General features: G+C 35.7%; 5 protein-coding genes and 1 long non-coding RNA gene across 7 annotated transcripts in view; 3 read left to right on the top strand and 3 right to left on the bottom strand.

The window, feature by feature from the left end:
* The window catches only part of LOC124443992, a 9,445-nt gene extending 9,183 nt beyond the window's left edge, over nt 1-262 (bottom strand). Inside the window, exon 1 of one of the 2 annotated variants that reach the window (XM_046994557.1) lies at nt 118-262. The gene's annotated coding sequence lies outside the window, so the exon portion shown is untranslated. The remainder of the gene's footprint in view (nt 1-117) is intronic. The other variant, XM_046994558.1, reaches the window with a different exon arrangement.
* A 2,020-nt stretch (nt 263-2,282) lies between these two features.
* Nucleotides 2,283-4,117, top strand: LOC124443998 (type-1 angiotensin II receptor A-like). The gene has a single exon (XM_046994566.1). The coding sequence runs from the start codon at nt 2,580-2,582 to the stop codon at nt 3,573-3,575; it is 996 nt and encodes a 331-aa protein (XP_046850522.1). The 5' UTR covers nt 2,283-2,579; the 3' UTR covers nt 3,576-4,117.
* A 2,698-nt stretch (nt 4,118-6,815) lies between these two features.
* Nucleotides 6,816-9,125, top strand: LOC124443997 (type-1 angiotensin II receptor A-like). The gene has a single exon (XM_046994565.1). It carries the CDS (start codon nt 7,008-7,010, stop codon nt 8,007-8,009), a length of 1,002 nt encoding a protein of 333 aa, XP_046850521.1. The 5' UTR covers nt 6,816-7,007; the 3' UTR covers nt 8,010-9,125.
* A 4,130-nt stretch (nt 9,126-13,255) lies between these two features.
* LOC124443499 lies at nt 13,256-20,220 on the bottom strand. The gene is given in 12 exon segments (XM_046993952.1): nt 13,256-13,908; nt 14,791-15,180; nt 15,583-15,864; nt 15,938-16,149; nt 16,618-16,798; nt 17,224-17,487; nt 17,490-17,552; nt 17,555-17,644; nt 18,097-18,231; nt 18,320-18,352; nt 19,245-19,289; nt 19,692-20,220. Coding segments are annotated over 12 exon segments (1,956 nt in total). The 5' UTR covers nt 19,753-20,220; the 3' UTR covers nt 13,256-13,708.
* A 218-nt stretch (nt 20,221-20,438) lies between these two features.
* Nucleotides 20,439-23,023, top strand: LOC124443501 (serine incorporator 2-like). The gene is made up of 3 exons (XM_046993953.1): nt 20,439-21,644; nt 21,707-22,176; nt 22,233-23,023. The coding sequence occupies exons 1-3, from the start codon at nt 20,794-20,796 to the stop codon at nt 22,565-22,567; spliced, it is 1,656 nt and encodes a 551-aa protein (XP_046849909.1). The 5' UTR covers nt 20,439-20,793; the 3' UTR covers nt 22,568-23,023.
* A 1,247-nt stretch (nt 23,024-24,270) lies between these two features.
* On the bottom strand, nt 24,271-24,759 carry LOC124444008. Its single transcript, XR_006947792.1, has 2 exons — nt 24,711-24,759; nt 24,271-24,305 (listed from the first exon to the last, which is right to left on the bottom strand). It is a non-coding gene; the product is annotated as an uncharacterized LOC124444008 (long non-coding RNA).
* Between the last annotated feature and the right edge of the window lie 350 nt (nt 24,760-25,109).

A 25,109-nucleotide genomic window follows, 5' to 3' on the forward strand; every position in this document is an offset into this window, starting at 1 on the left:
ACTTTACAAAATTTGAATGTACAGATCAATCGAGTTTCCAATGAAAGCCTTGTTCAAAATCAAACGAGTCGCACAACAATATCCTTAAAGAATAAATGGATTGACAATTGAACTCACCGAATAAACCTTAAAAAGCTGCTATTTCTCCATCCCAACATCAAAGTCACTTTGTCTCGCTTTAATAATTATTTCACTTCGTAATTTATTTATTGAGCAATTCCGCTGCTCCAGGACGGTTGGCTCAAAACAAGACCATTGTGTACATATGTGAATCCATAATCCGAGTTTGTGTCCGAGCTAATTTTTTTATTCTGCAGATTTATTCTTTCATTTTTGTCATACTCTGAGCTTTCTTTTAAAAAATGGAAACTCAGTTGAATTTTATGTAATTATCACTGTAAATTCGAATAGTTGTCATCATAGTTCAACAAGAGCTGTTTCACATGTTTCACATGCGTTGATGCTCCAATGTAGGTGTAAGTCAATAAAACAATACTTAAGATGGATGAATTAATTAAAACAGAAAACACTAAACACAAAATTCCTCTCTCTCAAAAGCAACGGATATGGTCAAAAATGCTGTCGATGAAATACAAGTGCATAGCGAGAAAATCTTACTCATTGACGTTGTATTCATTGAGGTATAATATATTGCATGAAATCGTACTTGGTCATGAAAATCAAAATGTCCATGTAAATCTGCTATGTTGAATTTTCCCGCCAAGCACTTGTTCCCAAAGCTGTCATATGGCAAAAACTAGACAATAGAAAAACTACCTATGTGTAAAGCCTGTGTAAAATTATTGACAAGTATGTGTGGCTTCAGAGAGACACCTTTTAGAGCGAAGTTGTTTCGACATTTGATCTAAACTACTAAAGTGAAACTAAACTAAATAAGGTGTGGTATTGCCTCGTCGAACGAACGAGCGGCGTATAGCGGAGCTTAATTTTTGGAGGTCTGAAACTGAAAAGTCAATTTGGCAGGCAAATGCTGTGCGCAAAGCAGGCTATAGTCTTTAATCATTATTTGACTGCCTCCTAGTGCTCCCACTGTGCAACCATAAGAAATATTATAAGATATTGACTAGCAACATCCGTGAGTAGAAAAAATGCAAAAAAGTTGAATCGCCATTTTTCAGCAGCGACCAAAATCCAATTTACTTCTGCTGCATCTCTTTTACATAATTTAATTAAACATGATAAAAATCATCTTAAACAAACAAACTTTGAAAATATCTTTTTCACATACTGTACGCTGTTAATGCTTTTTTTTTAGCTAAAAGAAGTAAACATTTTTCTTGATATTTTCATTACTTGTCTTGTAAGTATTTCAGCAATTAGCCGTGAACTACAGGGGTAATTAGTAATTGTTCTACCTTCCGTTTCGTGTTCTTTACATTTATAATCTGAACAGACTGGCCCATCGCGACAATAAACTACAGAGCAAGTATCCATAAAAAGCATCCCTTGTCTGCGGTAGTCATTTTGAGATTTCCCGTACTTATAGCTAATTCATCACACAGTGCTTTCACCTTTTGTATTTGTGGAGTATTGAAAAAGCTCACCACCTAAAAATACTCGCAGCATGAATATGGCTGTGTCCTTTCTAGTACAATAACAGCGTGTTTTTTTTGTCGATAATTGAGCACTAAAATCTGTATTTTTGTGCATCATGACCCTTTTACGCAGCAGAAAACTTCTTCAAATACAAAAATACGTTGTATTCCAATTATCCAGTACATCAATCAATCGTAAGTTGTGGCATATCTTTATGTGAACACGATTAAACATGGCAAACAGCAATAAGCGCATACATTTTGAATATTGTCTTGATGTGAGTTAAATTTCTCCTCATAAATTGGCCATTTCAAATGGTTAATTTGGCGTCAATTTTTATCTTGAAAATATGTTATATCGCATATTTCTGTAACTGGGACAAATTTTTCGAACTTTAAATTCTAAAAATTCACTGAACATCTCAAACATTGAAAACGCAAAGTTCTCTAATTAGGTTGTTTTTATAGGGGCTGAGGCTCTGTGCACGCCACAGAAATGTCGACATTGGATCATTGGACATCCTCTTGAATCTTCCCATGCGCTTTTTTCTTCACTTTTTTTGCGTTCGTTTCGAAAATATATTAATATCGTTATTTTTAATTATTCTTATCAAATCATTTTATCCGAGTTCGTACAGCTGCCACTTATAGTGGTTTGTCTCGGAAAATAATTCCATGAAACATTTTGCCAAAGAAAAGATTGTTTTGGAGTTTGTCGGCTAATCTGATAAATTATTCCATTAGCATGTTTGCTTAAATTTTGCCTCCTACTTCGGTGACAAAAGCAATTATCTTGAACACACTTATCGTAGCGATAATAATTTACACAGCTGTCTATGGCCGAAAAATGTCATCCGAAGCCCCGGAGATTGACCTAGACGCTGTTTATAACAATAGCGTGCGCTAGAGGTAACGAAACAGTTAACAATTAAGCTGTGGACGCAAGGATCTCCTGAAGCTGCTGTCTGATACGTTGCTTCGTTACTTTTCTAATCAGCAAATTATTCAAGGTTGGGAACGAACATGAATTCTACGGCTAATGGAAGTGAAACGCCAGTCTTTGATCCGAAAAATATCGCGTTTATAGTTATCGCACTGTTGATTGTGGTATTTAATGGTTTTGTAATATATATTGTGAAAAATCGAAAAACACCACGTAGTATTGGGAGCAGTGAGAATAGCATTTTGACAAGCTTAGCTGCAAGCGACTTTTCATCTGGTGCTATTGGCATTCCTTTAACGTTTGCGTGTACTTACGCTCCTCCCAGTTATTGTCCAATGTGTTCCATAAGTTACGACTTCATAAAATTTGTGTCCATTTCCACAGTTCTTCATATTTTAGCTCTTATTAGAGAGAGAAGTCTTACAGTGGCTCACCCGCTTCGCCAAAGAAGCAAGAAAGCCAACATTGTATTGATAACAGGGATTTGGCTGTGTAGTCTGTTTATATCTAGTGTTCCCTGGGTTTGGATTGTTGGAGTCCACGGCGTTTGTTCTAATAAAGGATTTGAGGAAACGTGGAATCCATACATCGTACACGAAAGTGTTTGTTTTCTGCTGTTTTTTGTCATTCCGCTGCTCTTTATTAGCATATTTCTGGGAAGAATCGCAATAGCCGTACATCATTTCACAAAACGGTCTTGCAGTATGCGCAGCTTTAAAAGCGTCAATGAACAAGCTCGATTTCGCAATAACGAAGTGAGAATTTTCTTCCTATTGCTTGGCATATTTCTCCTTTTTGTCGTGTGCTGGACACCGTACTTCGTGTTGACGCTGTTATCTATTCATGATGTTCACATCGATGTCCCTGACTGGCTTGAGTTTGCCGTGCAATTCTCACGTTGTGTAACAAGCTTTCTAAATCCATTCATCTATGCCTTTTATCGAGAGGACATTTATCAAGTCATAAAAAGAAAACTGCGTCGCTTGGATTTTTCTTCTAGTGTCTCTCGAGAAGATACATCTGTCTTCCGTCGTCAAAAAGCCACTCAAGTAACACTTGAGCTTGTTTCCAATTGAAACATCAAAATGCAAGAGACGATAAAGTGGTGACCGCATTCTAAATATTCACACAAATTTTTCTGAGCCCTATTTTACGAATAATGATAATTCTGATTTATAGCAGGATTTGAACTTGGATACTATTCTACGGCACAGAGTCTGGTACGTTTCGTTTTTAGACTTACACGTGCTCTTTTAGCAGAACTATTATTCCATGCAATTCTGAATATACAACTAATATTATATTATACTATTGTATTATACTAACTACATTCTAAATATACAACTTTACATGCGTGCGTATATCATATAGTGCGACCAACGCCTGCATTCCAGAAGCTTGCGGCTTTACACTCATTAAAGTGCAACTCGGAAATCTCTCTCCCACTGATTGATGGCAACCTTATTTTTACATTAATGAAAGACTTTTCTGGTGTGTTTCAAATCTTGTAATCAGGTAGATCTAAAGCCCCACTCAGAGAGTGAGTGTGAGCAAGCTTTTAGAATACAGGTGTAAGTCTGCACGGGTGCTAAAATAAAAGAATATTTACAATTTGCCATACGCTGGGAATTGCATGGAATAAATGTTATGAGCATGGTCTGTCCAATGTGAATATTCTACACGCATCGCATATACTTGAAGCAGGGCGTTAGTAATAGCTAGAGCGTTAATTGGGGTGAATATTCTACACGCGTCGCCTATACTTGAAGCAGGGCGTTAGTTGTAGCTAGAGCGTTAATTGGGGGTGAATATTCATATAATCTGTTGTGCCCGACTGATATCTTTTGAAAGCCACTAAATTGACTAAGAACTCAGTCGGGCACAACTGAATGTACGAAAAAAAAACCCGCACGCCAATTAACGTTCTAGTCACGGCCTTGACTTGAAGCTATATAGCAGGTTTTCACGTCAGGAAAACTTTTTATTTTTTTCCATTATGCTTGCTTACGTAGTCTTATCATCGTAACTTGGAACTTAACATATAATAAATAGTGAAACGTAAAATAATAAATATTTATAACTATATCGCTACACTCGCTAGACGCTTTCTCTGAAATCGGATGATATTTACTAAAGTTAACTTGAAACTTTTGTCAATAATTAACGTAGCTATATGAGAAATTCTTCAACGAACAGTTGAACGTTGTTGAAAAGTATTGGAAAAAATCCATGGTTCTATGACAAAAATATTGAAAAAGTGTTGTGTTCTGCTCTCGTGAAGCTTTTAAAACGACAAAAGTTTGAAATGGAAAGGACGAGTGCGCTAACTTATTCAATCTTCTTGACAAAAGGATTGCAGTCGGAAAATATTTCGCTTCGGTTGCTTGTACATGCACTGCCTCTAATTAGCTATAAGTAAAATTTCTTCATTAATGTAAGTTATAAATCTTGAGTTTATTGCAAATTTGAAAGTTTCCCTCATGAGAATTTTGATAAATACTCAAAAACTGAACTTTTTTTGTTTTCTGGGCTCCCAATATTTAGATTATTTTGGACGGTATAGGCGTAAACACATTAGCTAATTTTTTTAGTGTGAAGGAAGCTTTTTCACAGCTTTTATTGTGGACCAATTACCAAAACCACACAAGTACGTCATGGGGAATATAAATACAAAAGCAATTAAGGAATATGCAAAACATTGTATAAGCCCTGGCTCGATTATTTTTGCTCACGTATTTATTAAAATTGGCTTTTGTGATTTGCCCTTGGCCTTTCTCCGATGTCGACAAGCGTTATCTTGTTATCGAAACACTTGTTTTGTCATGTACAAAACGATTAAGATAAAACTGATATGGTTGCTATGTTTAAATTAAGAAACACCGCAAACTAAGTGAGGTTCTTGTAATGTTAAAATCCTTATTGCAGATAAGTTGTATCGCAAGACGCAAATTCAGATAATTTAAAAACTTTCCAAAGGTGGCGTTTGGTCTTATGGAGAGACTGTATTTTTATGAAATGTATGTATTCTCACAGGGCCGTTGCTAGAACCTTATTTGGGGGGTGGGGGAGGGTATCTAAAACTAAATCACTTTCAAATGAAACCATTCGGTCGCAATTGCATATGCGAATAAATACCCTTGTGTTCACTCCTAATTCTAATCGAAAGTTTATCTACGGCAATGTATTCAAGCCACAAAAGTAAATTAAGTGCTAGCGACAAAAGTAAACATTTCTCTTTATATTTCATTACTTGTCTTGTAAATATTTCAACAATTAGCCGTGAACTACAGGGGTAATTAGTAATTGTTCTACCTTCCGTTTCGTGTTCTTTACATTTATAATCTGAACAATCTGGCTCATCGCGACAATAAACTACGGAGCAATTATCCATAAAAAGCATCCCTTGTCTGCGGTAGTCATTTTGAGATTTCCCGTACTTATAGCTAATTCATCACACAGTGCTTTCACCTTTTGTATTTGTAGAGTATTGAAAAAGCTCACCACCTAAAAATACTCGCAGCATGAATATGGCTGTGTCCTTTCTAGTACAATAACAGCGTGTTTTTTTTGTCGATAATTGAGCACTAAAATCTGTAATTTTGTGCGTCATGACACTTTTACGCAGCAAAAAACTTCCTTAAACAAAAATACGTTGTATTCCAATTATTCAGTACGTTAATCAATCGTAAGTTGTGGCACATCTATATGTGAACACGATTAAACATGGCAAACAGCAATAAGCGCATACATTTTGAATATTGTCTTGATGTGAGTTAAATTTCTCCTCATAAACTGGCCATTTTAAATGGTTAACTTGGCGTCAATTTTTATCTTGAAAATACGTTATATTGCATATTTCTATAATTGTCACAAATTTTTAGAACTTTAAATTCTAAAAATTCATTGAACATCTCAAATATTGAAAACGCAAAGTTCTCTAATTAGGCTGTTTTTATAGGGGCTGAGGCTCTGTGCACGCGACAGAAATGTCGACATTGGATCATTGGACATCACCTTGAATCTTCCCGTGCGCTTTTTTCTTCACTTTTTTTGCGTTCGTTTCGAAAATATATTGATATTGTTATTTTTAATTATTCTTATCAAATCATTTTATCCGAGTTCGTACAGCTGCCACTTATAGTGGTTTGTCTCGGAATATAATTCCATGAAACATTTTGCCAAAGAAAAGATTGTTTTGGAGTTTGTCGGCTAATCTGATAAATTATTCCATTAGCATGTTTGCTTAAATTTTGCCTCCTACTTCGGTGACAAAAGCAATTATCTTGAACACACTTATCGTAGCGATAATAATTTACACAGCTGGCTATGGTCAAAAAAATGTCATCCGAAGCCCCGGAGATTGACCTAGACGCTGTTTATCACAATAGCGTGTGCTAGAGGTAACGAAACAGTTAACAATTGAGCTGTGGACGCAAGGATCTCCTGAAGCTGCTGTCTGATACGTTGCTTCGTTACTTTTCTAATCAGCAAATTATTCAAGGTTGGGAATGAACATGAATTCTACGGCTAATGGAAGTGAAACGCGAGTCTTTGATCCGAAAAATATCGCGTTTATAGTTATCGCACTGTTGATTGTGGTATTTAATGGTTTTGTAATATATATTGTGAAAAATCGAAAAACACCACGTAGTATTGGGAGCAGTGAGAATAGCATTTTGACAAGCTTAGCTGCAAGCGACTTTTCATCTGGTGCTATTGGCATTCCTTTAACGTTTGCGTGTACTTACGCTCCTCCCAATTATTGTCCAATGTGTTCCATAAGTTACTACTTCATAAAATTTGTGTCCATTTCCACAGTTCTTCATATTTTAGCTCTTATTAGAGAGAGAAGTCTTACAGTGGCTCACCCGCTTCGTCAAAGAAGCAAGAAAGCCAACATTATATTGATAGCAGGGATTTGGCTGTGTAGTCTGTTTATGTCTAGTGTTCCCTGGATTTGGATCGTTGGAGTCCACGGCGTTTGTTCTAATAAAAGATTTGAGGAAACGTGGAATCCATACACCGTACACGAAAGTGTTTGTTTTCTGCTTTTTTTTGTCATTCCGCTGCTCTTTATTAGCATATTTCTGGGAAGAATCGCAATAGCCGTACATCATTTCACAAAACGGTCTTGCAGTATGCGCAGCTTTAAAAGCGTCAATGAACAAGCTCGATTTCGCAATAACGAAGTGAGAATTTTCTTCCTATTGCTTGGCGTATTTCTCCTTTTTGTCGTGTGCTGGACACCGTACTTCGTGTTGACGCTGTTATCTATTCATGATGTTCACATCGATGTCCCTGACTGGCTTGAGTTTGCCGTGCAATTCTCACGTTGTGTAACAAGCTTTCTAAATCCATTCATCTATGCATTTTATCGAGAAGACATTTATCAAGTCATAAAAAGAAAACTGCGTCGCTTAGATTTTTCTTCTAGTGTCTCTCGAGAAGATACATCTGTCTTCCGTCGTCAAAAAGCCACTCAAGTAACACTTGAGCTTGTTTCCAATTGAAACATCAAAATGCAAGAGACAATAAAGTGGTGACCGCATTCTAAATAGTCACACAAATGTTTCTGAGCCCTATTTTACGAATAATGATAATTCTGATATAGAGCAGGATTTGAACTTGAATACTATTCTACGGCACAGAGTTTGGTACGTTTCGTTTTTAGACTTACATGTGCTCCTTTTAGCAGAACTATTATTCCATGCAATTCTGAATATACAACTAATATTATATTGTACTATTGTATTATACTAACTACATTCTAAATATACAACTTTACATGCGTGCGTATATCATATAGTGCGACCAACGCCTGCATTCCAGAAGCTTGCGGCTTTACACTCATTAAAGTGCAACTCGGAAATCTCTCTCCCACTGATTGGTGGCAACCTTATTTTTACATTAATGAAAAGACTTTTCTGGTGTGTTTCAAATCTTGTAATCAGGTAGATCTAAAGCCCCACTCAGAGAGAATGAGTGTGAGCAAGCTTTTAGAATACAGGTGTAAGTCTGCACGGGTGCTAAAATAAAAGAATATTTACAATTTGCCATACGCTGGGAATTGCATGGAATAATTGTTATGCGTATGGTCTGTCCAATGTGAATATTATACACGCATCGCCTATACTTGAAGCAGGGCGTTAAATGTAGCTAGAGCGTTAATTGGGGGGGGGGGAGGGTGAATATTCATAAAGTTTGTTGTGCCCGACTGATATCTTTTGAAAGCCACTAAATTGCCTAAGAGCTCAGTCGGGCACAACTGAATGTACGAAAAAAAACCCGCACGCCAATTAACGTTCTAGTCATGGCCTTGACTTGAAGCTACATAGCAGGTTTTTACGTCAAGAAAACTTTTTATTTTTTTTCATTATGCTTGCTTACGTAGTTTTATCATCGTAACTTGGAACTTAACATATAATAAATAGTGAAACGTAAAATAATAAATATTTATAACTATATCGCTACACTCGCTAGACGCTTTCTCTGAAATCGGATGATATTTACTAAAGTTAACTTGAAACTTTTGTCAATAATTAACGTAGCTATATGAGAAATTCTGCAACGAACAGTTGAACGTTGTTGGAAAGTATGTGAAAAAATCTATGGTTCTATGGCAAAAATATTGAAAATGTGTTGTATTCTGCTCTCGTGAAGCTTTTAAAACGACAAAAGTTTGAAATGGAAAGACGAGTGCGCTAACTTATTCAATCTTCTCGACAAAAGGATTGCAGTCGGAAAATTTTTCGCTTCGGTTGCTTGTACATACAGTGCCCTCTAATTAGCTATAAGTAAAATTTCTTCATTAATGTAAGTTATAAATCTTGAGTAAATTGCAAATTTGAAAGTTTCCCTCATGAGAATTTTTTTAAATACTCAAAAATTGAACTTTTTTTGTTTTCTGGGCTCAAAATATTTAGATTATTTTGGACGGTATAGGCGTAAACACATTTGCTAATTTTTTTAGTGTGAAGGAAGCTTTTTCACAGCTTTTATTGTGGACCAATTACCAGCCAGACATTCAAAACCACACAAATACGTGATGGGGAATATAGATACAAAAGCTATTAAGGAATATGCAAAACGTTGTATAAGCCCTGGCTCGATTATTTTTGCTCACGTATTTATTAAAATTGGCTTTTGTGATTTGTCATTGGCCTTTCTCCGATGTCGACAAGCGTTATCTTGCTATCGAAACACTTGTTTTGTCATGTACAAAACGATTAAGATAAAACTTATATGGTTGCTATGTTTAAATTAAGAAACACCGCAAACTAAGTGAGATGCTTGGAATGCTAAAATCCTTATCGCCTGAGATAAGTTGTATCGCAAGACGCAAATTCAGATAATTTAAAAAACTTTCCAATGGTGGCGTTTGGTCTTATGGAGAGACTGTATTTTTATGAAATGTATGTACTCTCACAGTCTGTTGCTAGAACCTTATTTGGGGGGGGGGTATCTAAAACTAAATCATTTTCAAAAGAAACCATTCGGTCGCAATTGCGTATACGAATAAATACCCCTTGTGTTCACTCCCTAATTTTAATCAAAGGTTTATCTACGGCAATGTATTCAAGCCACAAAAGTAAATTAACAGCTAGCGACAAAAGTAAATTAAACGTCAGCCACAAAAGTAAATTAAATGTCAGCCACAACAGTCGATGCTTTTCACGGGTCATTGAAGCAAAGAGAATTTAAACCTGTTTCATGCGCGGTAAATTTCACACTTGTTCATGCACATATCTGACCTAAAGTAGCTATATAGTAGTCTGAAAAGTATATTAAAACTTTGATATTGACTGTTTGCGAAACTCTGATTTACAATTTATAGTAGATTGTAGTTTAATCATGCACAGTACGATCTTAAGAATGACTCGATTGAATCAAGTAACTGTCTTTTTGTATGATCTAATACTTCAGGCTGGTAGGCGACATGATCTAATACGAAAGACTTCTCGAAGGACAAAATCTATTGGCTGATTGAGCCGACTTTATCAATGAGAACTGGTACTACTGATATTTTTTGACACTTTTTGGGTTTTGGACGATGCTTGAGTGCGGATGATGTAGCTAATAAGATATGTGATTTTCTCATGCTAAAGTAATTTAAAACCAAAATATTTTTATAGCAGGATTACTTTTGATTTGAAATAAGCTGCTTATAGCGTCATTCTATCAGCATTCGCGAAGGAGCAAATCATATGGTATGAAGAAGTTTTCGAGATATTTAAGGCAACAAATATCTATCCGCGAACTGCGTCCAAGGGATAAGTTTGCGCACGTATCATGTACTTGTTTAACGTTAATAATAACGGCTTATTTGTTTGAAGTTTTTTCATCTTGTAATTCAGCTTCTATTTTATTATTACATTCATATAACCTTTAACGTGCATGAAGCTGTCTGTAAAAACTGTCAACATTGTCTGATGTGCACATGAATAATAAAAAAGGCGAAAGATAGGATGACGCCAAACTGTTTGAATACGGTTTTCGAACAAGACAAAAGTGTCTAGCAACTGGTTAACTCAATTGCTAGTTGCTTTTGTCCCGTTTTCAAATCGTCAAAATCTGCTGCTGGTCATTTAAAAGATGAAATCCAAGAAGAGTGTAATGTTGTGGCATATAAATTTTGTATCACAAATCTAATCTTTTTTCACTATTTCCTCGTTATGATCATCGCTAATTATCATTTGGAATCACCCTGGATATAATAATGTGAAAAACAAAAGTGGACGATCCCACGCAATCAAACCTGCTGAAAATGAACACCCTTATATATTTTAACTTTCATTCTCTTTTATCACGAACTGAAAGCCTGTATTTCTGTCAGTTGTTTGAATGTTTTGTTTCTGAATTTATTCTTTATGAAATTTTTTTTAATTTTGAGGAGGCATTAAGGGGAGAATCTTTTTTGGACTGTTCCTCGACACCGAAAAGAACACGTGAGAATATGATATCCTACTTGCTGAATATGAGCTAGCAAGCACACAATTAAAGTTTGTCTTAGAGCATCTCGTCTTTTTTTCCAAAGTTGTCTCTAAAAAGCCGATTGCTCAATAGCTACTTCAATGTTATTGCATACGTTGGTGTACTCAGCTTTCAGGACAAGTCTAGAACAAGGCATGCTAGATGTATCATTATGAATATGGCCAAAAACAAAACGACGGAATGCACATAATTTGAGAGAAATGGTTTAGATGTTAAGATGGTTCATCTTTTTCTCCCTTTTTTAACTCAAGCATGGACGAAGGTTTGAAAAAGGAATTCATATTGTCTTCAGTATTTCTTTCATCTTCAACACTTAATGATTCCTTTTCATAATAAACTTTAATTGAAAATGTTCAGTTCAGTTTATAATTTCTCTAGTTTTAGGCATAAAAGCCCATTAAAGACCTGTCACTTATTTTTAAAAATGTGGACGCTTTCTTTCTTCCTCTTTAAGCGTTCTTAGGTTTTTTGTGATCTTAAGTGCTCTGAAGATAAGGCAAGAAACCTTTTCATTGAAGTTTAGCGGATATGTGATTGCAAGCTCAAGTATGGTAGCTATAAAATTGTTTATATTCGTTGGTGCGAAAAAGACAACCGAGAAAAATGTCAATTCGTGAAAATCAGGCAGGGTTGAGAAAGTCAGCTTTGACTTTGAATCATGAAGATAAGCTTTAATTAATGGATATGCGATTTTTGCGTACTAAACTATTTGTACTTGTTAAGTATTAAACATGCTGACTTTAAAAAACATTGCATATAGTTACTGTTTTGTCTGTTGGGATTGCCACTATGCATTTTTTATTCTAGAATATGATTGTTCCGTCATACATCCACTTTCATCTCTCCCAATTTTCCTCACATCCTCCATCGCCACATCCATCCATCTATTACATGGTCTTCGTCTTCTTATCTGCGCCGGCACTGCCATCTTCAACATATGACTATCTAAAATCTTACATAATCCTATATTTTCTACTTAGTTCATCTCCAAAGCACTACAACCTCGTTTGTTCAATCTTTCTTCAATCGTTAGCGACGATTTCAGTTTCTCGAATGTACTAATTCCAGATTGTGTCTTTTCTAGTCACGACATGTGCTCGCCTGACCATTCTCAACTCTGCTACTTCTAATCTTTTACTTGTTTAAGGGGCTGTTTACATGAGCCCCACAGGGAGGGCTGTCCCTATCAATTAAAATTCCTTATAAAATCACTTTTCATTTACAGGAGAGGAGGGCCTCGCTTTTGTTTATCCGAAATCTCGCCATGTGGGGCTGGAAATTTCCCATGTAAACGCGTTCGGTAGGGCTGAAAATTTAACACATTTGCTTACGATAAGGCATCGCTTTTCAGCAATGGCAACAAGAAATACATCTAAGAGAGCAAACAAACTAAGAAAGCGTAAAAAATCAAAAGGCGACAACTATATTGGTTTGTTTTCAGCTATTTTGTATTTTAGCGCCGAAATTCGCAGTTCAAACCGAGCTCTTGCATGTACGGCTAGAATTTGCATGTAAAAAAGAGTTAAAATACAGCTCTACAGAGAGGGTTAGCCCTATCCGTAGGGCTAATATAAACAGCCCCTAACTGTCACTGCCACCTTTGCCACTACATGCATCATTGCTGGTCTAACAATGCATTCTTATAAATCTTCTCTTTAGCTACTTTTTCTTCTAGCTACTAGCCCTATAAATCTTCGCTTTAGCTTATAGTTTCTTATTACAAGGCTCGAACTCACTACTCAAGTATTTGAAGTCAGCTCCTTTGAAACAAAAATATGTTTCAGCTTTATTGTACTCATCATCATTATATAGTTACTATACATTACGGAACACATTAGGCAACTACCGCAAGAACACGGAAAATATTTTAATTTATTGTTTAAGTCAGATCACTCAATGTAACAAATTATCAAGCATTTTAATTTTACTGTTTAAGTCAGATCACTCAATGTAACAAATTATCAAGCATACAATCTTATTGAATTATATTCCAAGAGACTTGGAAGATTAAGGAGAATGTCTTGTCCCTTTATACAAACTTGTTGGCTCTCGTATTTTATCAACTTTCACTAATATAAATGTTTCGAAAAAAGCTTTTTTCGAAGAAATTCACAATCGTTTCACCGATATTGCACACCTATTTAAGATTAACTTCGCGACATCGTCCACAAATTTTGCATATTTCATACTAGAATGTCCGAGTAGCTCAATTCTATTACTATGTAGAGCTCTTTACCTCGTGGACAGTTCGTCTTTTTCCTAGTAGCTGTTCTTCAGATTTCTGTACGTCTTTCTCATCTTCAATGTCCGTTTGTAAACCTTTTTCAGGAATATTTGGTTTCGGTTTACGCGATCTTGCCAACATGTTCAAGAAATTGTCTTCCATATCTTTATCATCTTCATCATTATCGTGTTTGCCTGTAAAACATATTTTAATGCATTCCTTATAATTATGTAATAAAAATCGCCGATGTACACAGCAACAAACAAGAGTTTTTGCACATATGCGAACATGTCCTTGAAGAAAATGGTAGTCTCACAAAACAATTATAAAACTAGCTAATTTTTGAAAGATTCAGTTAGTGAGAAAGCTTGGAAGTTGAACACGTTTTTTATGGATTAGAATGATGAAAAGCTCTTAGTTTATGGTACATTTTCATATTTTCTTTTCCACAAAATTTTCAGTATATTGTTTTGCTACAGTTATGTATTAAGGGGCTGTTTACATGATCCCGGCTAACCGAGTTTCAGTGAGGCCTTAAATGATTTCGAGGCATTGAAAGGAGGCAAAACTTCAAGGTTAAAAACTACAAGTTTTAAACGCCACTAGTCATTCCTGCAGTAATTCTCAAGTTAGAACAAATTGGTTTTTTTAATTTTAAATTTTTTGCGTAGTTATTAAATTAGAATATTGTGAAGTTGCGCAATCTGATGATTTGTATTGAATCGTTTCCATTTGCCAAAATTATTTTACGCTTGGCTGAATCCCGTCTACCCGAGCTCATGAAATCAGTCCTTAAGCACACAGGCAAAAAGGGGCCATCTGCAGCAAATAAGCGTGAAGATTGTGTTCTTGAGGCTCTTGCTAAGGTCTAAGAAAATATGGCGATAGCTACGTATTCAAACAGTTTTTAGTGAGTGATAATGGTGTTGAATGATTTCTTATATAAGCATTGTTTGTATTGTAAAGTTATTCAAGATAATCTCTCAACATACTTGATAAGTTATCTGTTTTCAAGGTTGAATCATACAAGATTGCATTTAACGATACTACTGTTTTATCACAGCTGTCAAACTTACCAATTGCTAGAACTTTTTTGATCCTTTTGTTATGGTTGGCGACTCCTCTGTTCTTTTTTCGCTTAAATTTGATGGCACCGTGAGTTTTTTGAACGAAATGCTTGTGCTTTGATGATTTTGACATCTTATTGTGGTGCTTTTGTTTCTTTGAGTGTGCAGCTGGCTTGATTACAGGTTCTGGGGCAGGCGCAGCTGTTGATCGTGGTCTCGTAAGCGCCGGTATTAATGTCAACACAATTGAAAGAGGTGCCGCTTGAGTTGTAGGCTGGGTTGTCTGTGGTTCAACAACAGGTGCAGGCGTTCCAGGAAGGGGAGATGCCGCAACAGATGGTGTAATTGCAGCTGGTGTTGTTACCTGAGACACATTTGGTAATGGAGCTGGTGTCACCTCTAAATGAATGAAGAATATGATAATGATGCTTTGCATTGTTAAAACATCAAAGAGTGTTGGTTTTTTTTTAACTTTCAGCTTTGGAATATTTTATGATGGCACTTGTAAGTGGAATGATTTGATTAGTGGAATAAGGAAGATAATTGGATAAGGCTTATGTGGAAATCATGAATGGAGATAACGCCTTATCAAATAAAAAATATTGCAACGAACTTCTACCAACAGGTCGAGGTTTTGCTGAAGAGGAACTAATAAACTGGAAATAATGACGGTTTTATATAGCAAATAACACACAATTTCTCCAGACTTGATGTTCTTCAAAGTCTCGAATTACTTGACATATATTGTAATATTTTTTTAATGACTTAACTATGTTTACATCATCTTTAAAAAGTACTTGCCTGGGACTGGTGTTGTTGAGATACTTGATCCTGGGTTATATGGGTACTGTGTAGGATAAGGATAAGGATACGGTGCTGGTGGAAGAGGTGACGGGGGTCCTGGAGGTATAGGGGCTCCCAGGGGTAGCGAGGGTCCTGGAGGTGGAGGGGTTCCCAGGGGTAGTGGGGGTCCTTTAGGTGGTGGGGGTCTTGTAACTCCTTGTGGATATTCAGTAGGTGGAGGAGTCTGATTGATTGGAATCTGCCCTGTGATTGGCGGTACTCCTTGATCAGCATCCGTTACTATAGAGGAGAAAATGAACAGTTTTACTTTTACAATTTCACAAGGTAAACCTTTAAAACATGTCACCCTTACAAATTCTTTTCTTGCAAAAGAAATAAAATCTGTTTTCACAATGAAACGTTCTCCATTGTCCATTCATCTGCATAACCACGCAGTCTTCGTTTTCGTCCATGCGATCATCAGACATATGATCGCTCGCCCAATAAAAGAACGTTCCTTTGTTTCCATCGCTCCATCCAAAATCACCCTCCTTTTCGCGATCGTTCATTCCTAACCATGTATGTCTGAGAAATGGAAGTAATGCATTACTTTTTTTTTGCAAATCAGTACATTGACAGCGATTTTGCAGATTGCATTATACCAGTGTAAAATTGCGTCTTTCTTCCACACAACAATACTTCTAAATTCACGCGTGAGCATGAAGCAAAACGGTGAATTTAGGCATCCCACATCAAAAGAGCTCACATCAGGGTGATATGTTGGAAATATGAGGTACCCAGCGATTGTGAAATATGAAAAAAACATACTGATTGAGGAAAAAAAAGTTGGTTCGATTTTCTTTCAAATACTGATGTTACAAGTTTAACCCCAGTACATATTGTATAAAACCTCCACTTTTTGGGAGTGTTCACCCATGCGTGGTGGTTGCACTTACCGCATACAGGAGAACCATATAAAATGGAGGAGATTTTTTAAAAATATGTGCTTCTGGCTTACAGATATAGATGCATTCATTTGTTTGGTTTACTAACCCACAAGTAAGCAATTCCTCTTGTACGAAAGCCTGCTCCTCGTGCGAGTTGATACTGACGAGATCACCGCCAAGTGTTACACATTTGTCTCTTGCCTGAGACCAACTAAGGTACTCCGTCACAAGTTGATAACAATATGCATATCGGTCGGTCATAAAGCGTTTCCAGAACAACGGACACTCTTAAAACGTTTAAAAAAATAGCAGAGATTTAACTTGAAGCGCTTTTAAATTTAAAAATTTCGTGGTATGATTTTGATATTTAATTTAGGTTAGATGCTTTGACTGCTGTATATGACATCATAGTCAAAACTTTCGTTCTGCAAGATGACGCAAATAGTATCGATAGCATCAAGTTACATACTCCTGTGTACCTAGGATGGCCCAACTAATGTGAATGGCTTTAAAGTTGCATATATCTTTAAGCAAAGAATGGCACCACTTTAACTCTCCCGTGAATTGTTGAATCATTAGTCAAACCTCAATCGCCACATAATGCAATGCAATCATTGATGTGAAAGCTTTTCAAACCATAAAATGTTTTTCATTCTCTCTAACTTCAACTACTTTCTCGTTCATCATAATTAAAACCGACAGATCTACTCACTTGGGTTATTAAATCTCATATCTGATTTTCTTGCATAGTTAACACCCATCCATTTTGTTTGAAACGGTCCAAATGCAGTCGGGCCAGCTTCCACTAAAATTCTCGAGGAAACGTCTGAAGTGTCGTTATAGTCTGATATGATTCGGACTGAGTTGATGTCAACAGGTTCCAGAAAATCGTACCCTATCCAGTCTCCACCGGCAATTCGTTCCCACCAGCCATCTGGTAACCACGCTGTTTGTCTTTTATTGTCAAATGCTTGGGAGGCTGGAAAGAGAGATAGGTGGAACTTGCTATTGCGCCTTCAGGGTCAGTTGTGGCCAGCGGTGTTGCGTCGTTTTGACTTTTGAAAATTGAATTTCGCTGACGAACCAAGTTCGGTTGAGTGGTGCCCAGTTCACTATGCGCCAAAAACGTTGAGCTGCATGTGAAAATGACGAAAAGGTCAATGGAAAATATCAAGATCTCTCTGTTTTCTTTGGCATTGATCTAAAGTTAAGCTTGCTGTTTCACTTATAGAAATTTAAATGAAAAAGGGTCTTGTTGCTCCACAAACAACAACATATACAAAAGAGCTATTAATTTTTGTACTCAGATTGAAATCATCATGGCGGACTAAATTTGACTGATGGGCGCTAGGGTGATTTTCTTGCAGCATTTTAACCAAAACTTCCTACATATTTTATATCTTGTCATGCTTAAGTTGGAAACTGTGTAAGATTTTTAGGACACATTTCATCAAACAGCCCCTCACATATTTCACCAAAATTTCTAAACAGCAAAATGTCTCGTCGTATTGATAGGGGAATGATTAAAAGACGAACACAGGACACTCAATTGCTCTAATCCAATTTCATCCCTCAATATACTCACGCATTTTATCGACTTCACAATATCCACACGAGCGTTTGCAGTACGCGTACATTTCATAACGGTTTTCATCACAATGACAACGTTTGCTAGCTAGTGCGCATGTGTCCGACCTAAGTGGATGATCCATGCAATTGACTAAATTATACGAAAGAGGTTTATTGATACTTTTATGTAATTTTCGATTGTTAAGTTAGCACATGTATAAGTTTCTCGTTAAACTCACCTGGATTATTGTTGTTTGTTTCGTTATAATTATCTAGAAAATAGAAAGCCTTAGCTGAAATTTTCGGTATTTAGAAGTAACTAAGGTCGATTGTCCGGTGTTCCATCTATAACAGCATATCTTTCTTGGCGTCCATCTTCTCAGGGATTCCTTGTTCTCAACCCTTCTATTAATTTTGGCATACTCGCATTCTCTTTCAAGTCATTTAACATTCCAATTTACTTTTCCCTCGAGTCTTTCACCGTCAACTCTTCCCTCAACAATGGCAATTCATTTCAACAAGTCATTATCACAAACAATTATTCAATCTATCTCTTTATAGTTCTGACAATTGTATGTAGCTCTCTCTTTTCTTTACATGTTTGTAAATGTAGATCGTCCAGGTTGGTATAGTCCTGAGAAGGACTGTTTTTGTTGTTGTTGGCTGACGTTTCGACAACCTTAGCGGTAGTCATCTTCAGAGTCAAATGAGGAGTAAGCGTTAGGTTAGTCGTATTTGTTATCTGGTTCTTACGTCATTGTATTGTGTGTACAGGAAATGTGTATTTTTTTTCTCTCTTTTCTACTAAAATTAACTGCATTTTTTTATTTCTTTTTCTTTCTGTCCAACTTACTCTTTTCATCCTTTATCAGATTCACAACTCAAATGCCTTTTATCTTGTGATAACTTATTCTCATATACCTACATGAAGTTGATCTCAACTCCTAGTCAATGGCAAGGAACGTTTGCTTTTTAAAGTGTCTTAATTTAAAGCTATTTCACTGATTAAGAATACCAAAAATTGAAAAATTTGGAAGACAATTAACCGTTTATTAAATCGAAAACAAATGTATTTTCTACTTGGCTCAATGTTGTTCAAATCCGTAAATGGTGTTATTGTTCACTCTCTCGGTTCTAAATGCGTATTTTTCAAAAAATACTTACATTGTCTTTGATATGCATTTGTCTGTACTGTGGCAAAAATCATTTCTATACGAATGAAATAAAGATGCCTTGATAGAACAATGCATCAATGAAGGAAGAGGTTTATCAAGCATGCAGTTGTGAAAATTCTTTTGATTGTCACTAAAATTAATGCTTATATGCACCATCTTTTACTGACATGAACTTGATAGGGCAACTAAATGTTCAATGATTTCTGTAATCAGTGAATTTAGTTTCTGAAGACTTATAGCTACTGATGCGTCAATAAATGAATGAAGACGATTGTGTAGAAGTATTTAAATGACTGTGTTGATTAACTTGAATAATAACCTTAAGTGAACACAATAAATACAGTCAAAAGCTCATACAAAAGTTATAAACATATGTATTTTCTTATGACAAACTCGTTGTACTTGATTGATCTCTAAATCGTAGCAAATCATATACCTGCAGTGTGAATGAAAACCAATAAGATACGTAAAATTCCATCCTTCGAATGAAAAAGCATGTTGCGCGGTTTTTTCCTAAGAGATGTTAAATTCTTGCTATTACATTTACGCTAAAGGTTTTTTTGCATAACCAGTTGATTTTAAAGTAAAGTTAGTAATCTTTTAGCAAGATCAATGCTTGGAGACAAAAGAAGACCTTATTAATTATGGATGAATACCAGTTCTTTTAACGAGGCAAAATCTTTGACAATGCGATAAGTTATCACAATGTAGACGAAAGTATAGAATTATATTTTCGCAGTTGCTTCACATACCGTTAACCATTTCAGATTTTATAAAATTATTAGAAGTTATTGATTCTGCGCAATCGAAATCATCCTTAAGAATGAAACTACTGTCAACATCAGAGATTTGATTGGCTCAAATTTAAATATACTTGCATTTAATGGACAGTTAAAACAGTCTTCTATCATTGTAACTGCAGCCAGGCATGGCAGATATTTTCTAGTAAGAGAAGTGCTTTAGCCAAACCGTATGGGTCTCGTGCTATTTTAGTAATTCAGTATTTACTTACTGCAGAAAAGGAGATTTATAAAGATATAATACATGTGATCTGAAATTTACATAACATGACCAAACCTGCGCGACACTGGTACTGAATTAGAGGCTGCATCGATTTTGCACTGGAGACTATACGTACTTAAATATCACATTTCGCTAAACAAGTCACTTTGGAAAACACATGCTATTATTTGAATATATGAAATATCTTATGAAAATAATTTCACAATTTGTTTTGACGGAGGTACATATTTTCATCAGTAAATTACGACCAGCTACACTATTTATAGAACAATATAATTAAATGACACAAAGCAGCTGTACTATGTAGACTGAAAACTCCGTGTAGAGATTCATTAAACAATAAACCACATGCCCGTATTGTGTGCAGTTTAAGTTCGAGCACTTGTTTTCGTACATGGCTGATTACTAAACGATGAAATATTTTTTTAATGGCAATGTAACTGTTTCATTGTTTAACGGAAACATTGAGTGAAAATGTCAACATGTGATTGATAATATGGAATATCAGACACGGCATGAAAAAGGGAAAACGAGTCTTTTTCAGTCCCTTGAAACGTTCAAAATTGACAAGAATTATTTATGTACTTTATATAGCAATTGTTCTATTTATTTGTATGATACTCTTAACTCCGCGAATCGTGGGATTGTTTCAAAGAATTTTCTGTCGGACTTTTAACAAAAATTTTTGCGAGGTGCTTATCGGCTATGATGCCGTGTACAGGATTGGTTTTGCATTGGCTGTTTGGTTTTTTGTTTTGTCACTCCTAACACTTGGTATATCATCAAGTATTGACGAAAGAGCGCCAATCCAAAATGGATGTTGGTTGTTAAAGACAACGGGACTAATAATTTTGGCTGTCATTTTTGTGTACATACCACACAGCGAATATAATGGGGAAATTTGGTTATTTTTCGGCTTAAATGCTGCATTTTGTTTCATCATCCTTCAGTATGCGTTCATCCTCGATGCTTCAAACTATCTTTGTGTTGTGTATGAAGAAATAATCAAGAATAAGTCTTTTCCATACTCATCGTACATTATGGCTTCATTTGAAGCTGCAAAAACAGTCACAACGATTTTCTTGTTCATCGTGTCGTTAACTTCGTGCATTGTATTCTACTTCATTTACGCATCTTTCAACCGATGCTTTCATAACTTCGTTTTCTTAACTTTTCACCTCATCATGTGCATTGCGTCATCGTTGATCTCTACACTTCCTGTTGTACGCGACGCCAATCCGCATATAGGCCTGTTTCAGTGCTCCGTCACATCGTTATACTGCACCTATGTGATGTGGTTAGCATTCTCAAGTGAACCGAATGCGAGGTGCAATCCTTCGAGTCCCATCAATATCCCTCATCACCTGTGACGAACATTCAGACCTGGGTGACCCTTGTCACTACCTTCACTGTTTTTGGGTATATTAGTTTTCGAGATTTTACCCATGCACAGTTTTGCGAAGTTGAGCCGGCGATTCAGGATTCTGTGACACGAGATAAATCAAATGTTTCCAATGGAATGGAAGATACCCAAGTCCATGATGGTACAGCTGCAATCATCTCAAAACAGCTGACGCGAACGAGTAACGTCGTTTGCAATGGTTACTCGGAAATTTGTGAAGATAAAAAGAAAGCAAACTTGTTCTTGGAAAACCAAAAATACTGTTGTTTTTGTTCAAGTAGTCAATTTACTAAAAGTCCTAATGAACGTTCACCTGTGGAATCCGAGGAAGGTTTGGCATGGGATGACACATTTCTTTCATCTGATGCATCTCACAAAGAAGAGAACTTTGCTTCAAATTTATTCCATTCTTCTCCAATAGAATTGAACATTGCAGAAAACAAGCATTTCACGCATGCGCAAAGAAAGTCTGGAGATTATGAAACTTGTTGCAGCCGTAATGAACTGGGCACACGTTCACCTCCACCAATGAATCATTATTGTTCTGCAAAGAGCAAATGAATACATTTGAAACACCTGCGAGTGGGTTGATAACAATATTGAACGATGAGATTGATGGAACTGAGTACAGTTATTCTTTCATTCATTTGACGTTTACTTTAGCAACATTATATCTCGTCATGTCTATTACGAACTGGTATAGATTAGATGAAGGACAATATCTTACAGTGAGACTGGTGCGAAGCTGGAGTACGGTATGGCTGAGAATATCTGCAAGCATCTTTTGTTCGTTTATCCTTATATGGTCCATGGTTGTACCCCTGATGTTTCCCAATACATACCAGGATCTTCTTTTCTTTCAGTATTTGACATCGTTACCGCCATAGGGATCTCGCCCGAATTGTTTTGTTGACTCTTCCTGCTCCATTGTTCACTTTTTTATTTCATGTGCTCATTCTTCTACCATTTGTGTCTACGTTTATAACTCATTTTCTTATCCTTCTAGCTTATATGCTCACCCTTCTACATCATTTTGACTCGTCTATCTTATACATTCACTCTTTTAGCTCTTCCCTCTACTTTCCTAACACTTGTACTTCACCTACTAGACTAAAAACTGCCGTGTCGTGTCACATCAATTGTATGAAATTCAACAGTCGTTTAGGTTCATTGGATGGGGTCCTTGGGATGAATAAGACTAACAGTTTTTGAGAGAGAATATATCCTTTCTGGGCCGTGCTACGTTTTTCTCATTGCGCATGTGTATTCTATTTCTGTTGATGCAAGATGTACGTGCACGTCAAATCGACGAATTCCTCAAAATGCTTCAAATTCAAGTATATTGTTGAATTCTCACTATCTATACGTATAATTACATTGAAGTCATGAACGTGGTTTTGAGTATATTTGCTACATCGAATGTATTCACACTCTCAACTTTCTTTTTTCGAAGCTGAATTGGTCTACAGAGTTATGTTAACTGAGTATATAATATTCCTTAATCAGCGTTCAAACTATGAAGGGGCCTGTAAAGAAGTCATATCAATTTCAACAAAATTAAGTACAGATTATTTGAAAACGATAAACTAGTTGATATTTTGCATAATCAGTGAATATATACATGCAATATTTTTACAAGATTTTGGATGAGCTCAAACGTTGTGAGCTTTGTAACTTTATAAAGAAGAAGTTCATTTGAACAAATGTAAAAATACAATTATAAATCTCGCTTTAACAAATATTGATGCTGATTTGTTTGAGGATTCCTTCACAAAGTACTCTCTTGATTCTTTCTTTTGACTCCAGCAAGCAAGTTTGACAATTATGTTTTGGATTGCTTCGAAGTTGGAAGCAATCCAAAACATAACTGGCAATCACTACTCAATTTCACTGCTCTATCTCATGTCCTTCTTGGTACGGCTGTCGTTGATTTCTTCCAATGCTATCTGTTCAAACCTTAGCTATGAGTATGACATTTTGTTTACATTACAAACAAAATAAATTTTGTTTTATTATATTATTATATTGCATGTATTTATATACAATGTACATTATCAAAATAATATACAAAAAACATCAAAGTTAAACCTATTCCTATTGTATAATGACTGCATAACATTACAGCATAAATACAACTTTATAAAGTCATAATACTTTGAAAAGTCATTTGTGAGTTAAAGTTGTCTTTTATTTAAAATTTTCTTCCTCCGCGAAAATTATTTCAGCAATCAATTCGTTAAGGCGAATATTTAAATTTATTCTATTTTCAAATGTGCATGTGAAAATACAATTTCCATACCTCCAAATTATTCGGATCATGTTGGGCTTTTCAGAGGATATCCATGTTCAGTTGTATCTGTATATGAAATAAAAGTGAATTGTTCCACTGAATAGTATCACCACTATAAATGATACATCATTCACTATAAATCTCCTTAATCACTATTTCTATAAATCTACGTTACCACAATTTTACTTACTGTTTGAATGGGGTATCAAATGTGGAAGCGTCCTTTTGCGCGATCAATATCTTCAAATCTTCTTACTGCGATCGTTACAAGAACAGCTTTCTTGACTCTTTTTTGTATTCTTCCATAGTGTTTGGATTCAGCTTTGAATTCATATCTGAAAAAAAGATCAAGAGGAGAAAGCTCTTTCGGCAAGTGATCATAAATGTAAATGACGTATTTTGTTATTGGGGAATACCCTACACTTCAGTAGAATGTTTTGATACTGAGGCTCTCAGCTATTTAGGAATGAACCAAAGAATTAACACTAAATTTGGTGAACTTTCCATCTAAATATTGTTTCATTGTCACAGTTCTTGCTTTAGTTGATTGTCAATTTTGAAATCACAACAATTTATTTTTACCGAAATTTTGATTGTTACTAAGAGTTATATTATGCGTAAATCCAAAACACGTAGTCTTTAACAGCAAATCAAACTATATATAAATACATATCTTCAAAAATAAACGCTGTTAAAATACCATACGTTGTTCGTGCGTAGCATATTGAAACAAACCAAACCTTTATAGTTTGATTGTATAGATACCATTTCTTCGCGTAGTTAATACCATAAAAGAAATAAAATGTAGTTCAAGCGACATTTTTGCTTTCTGATAAATTGACAAAGTAACTCTTACCTGGGCTCAAACAAAATAATTTGATTTAATTCAGTTAAACCTAGTTTTTATAACCTCAATTTGTTGACGTAATTCTACCTCAAAATTGGGTTTTTATCTAAACTATGGATTTCCCTCGACCTACAACTGGGGTCTCCCTTTTGAACATTTTATCTATTAGCGTGATAAAGTTGAATAGTTATGAAAATAAATTGGTAAAAAACGATCGATAGTTCTTAAACTTGGTTCTCGGAAATTTTGTCTGTGAGCAGGCATTCTAAGTGAATCACGTCTCCATGTATGA

Source organism: Xenia sp. Carnegie-2017, unplaced genomic scaffold (genome assembly GCF_021976095.1).
Source record: "Xenia sp. Carnegie-2017 unplaced genomic scaffold, XeniaSp_v1 HiC_scaffold_21, whole genome shotgun sequence".
Classification (NCBI taxonomy): domain Eukaryota; kingdom Metazoa; phylum Cnidaria; class Anthozoa; order Malacalcyonacea; family Xeniidae; genus Xenia; species Xenia sp. Carnegie-2017.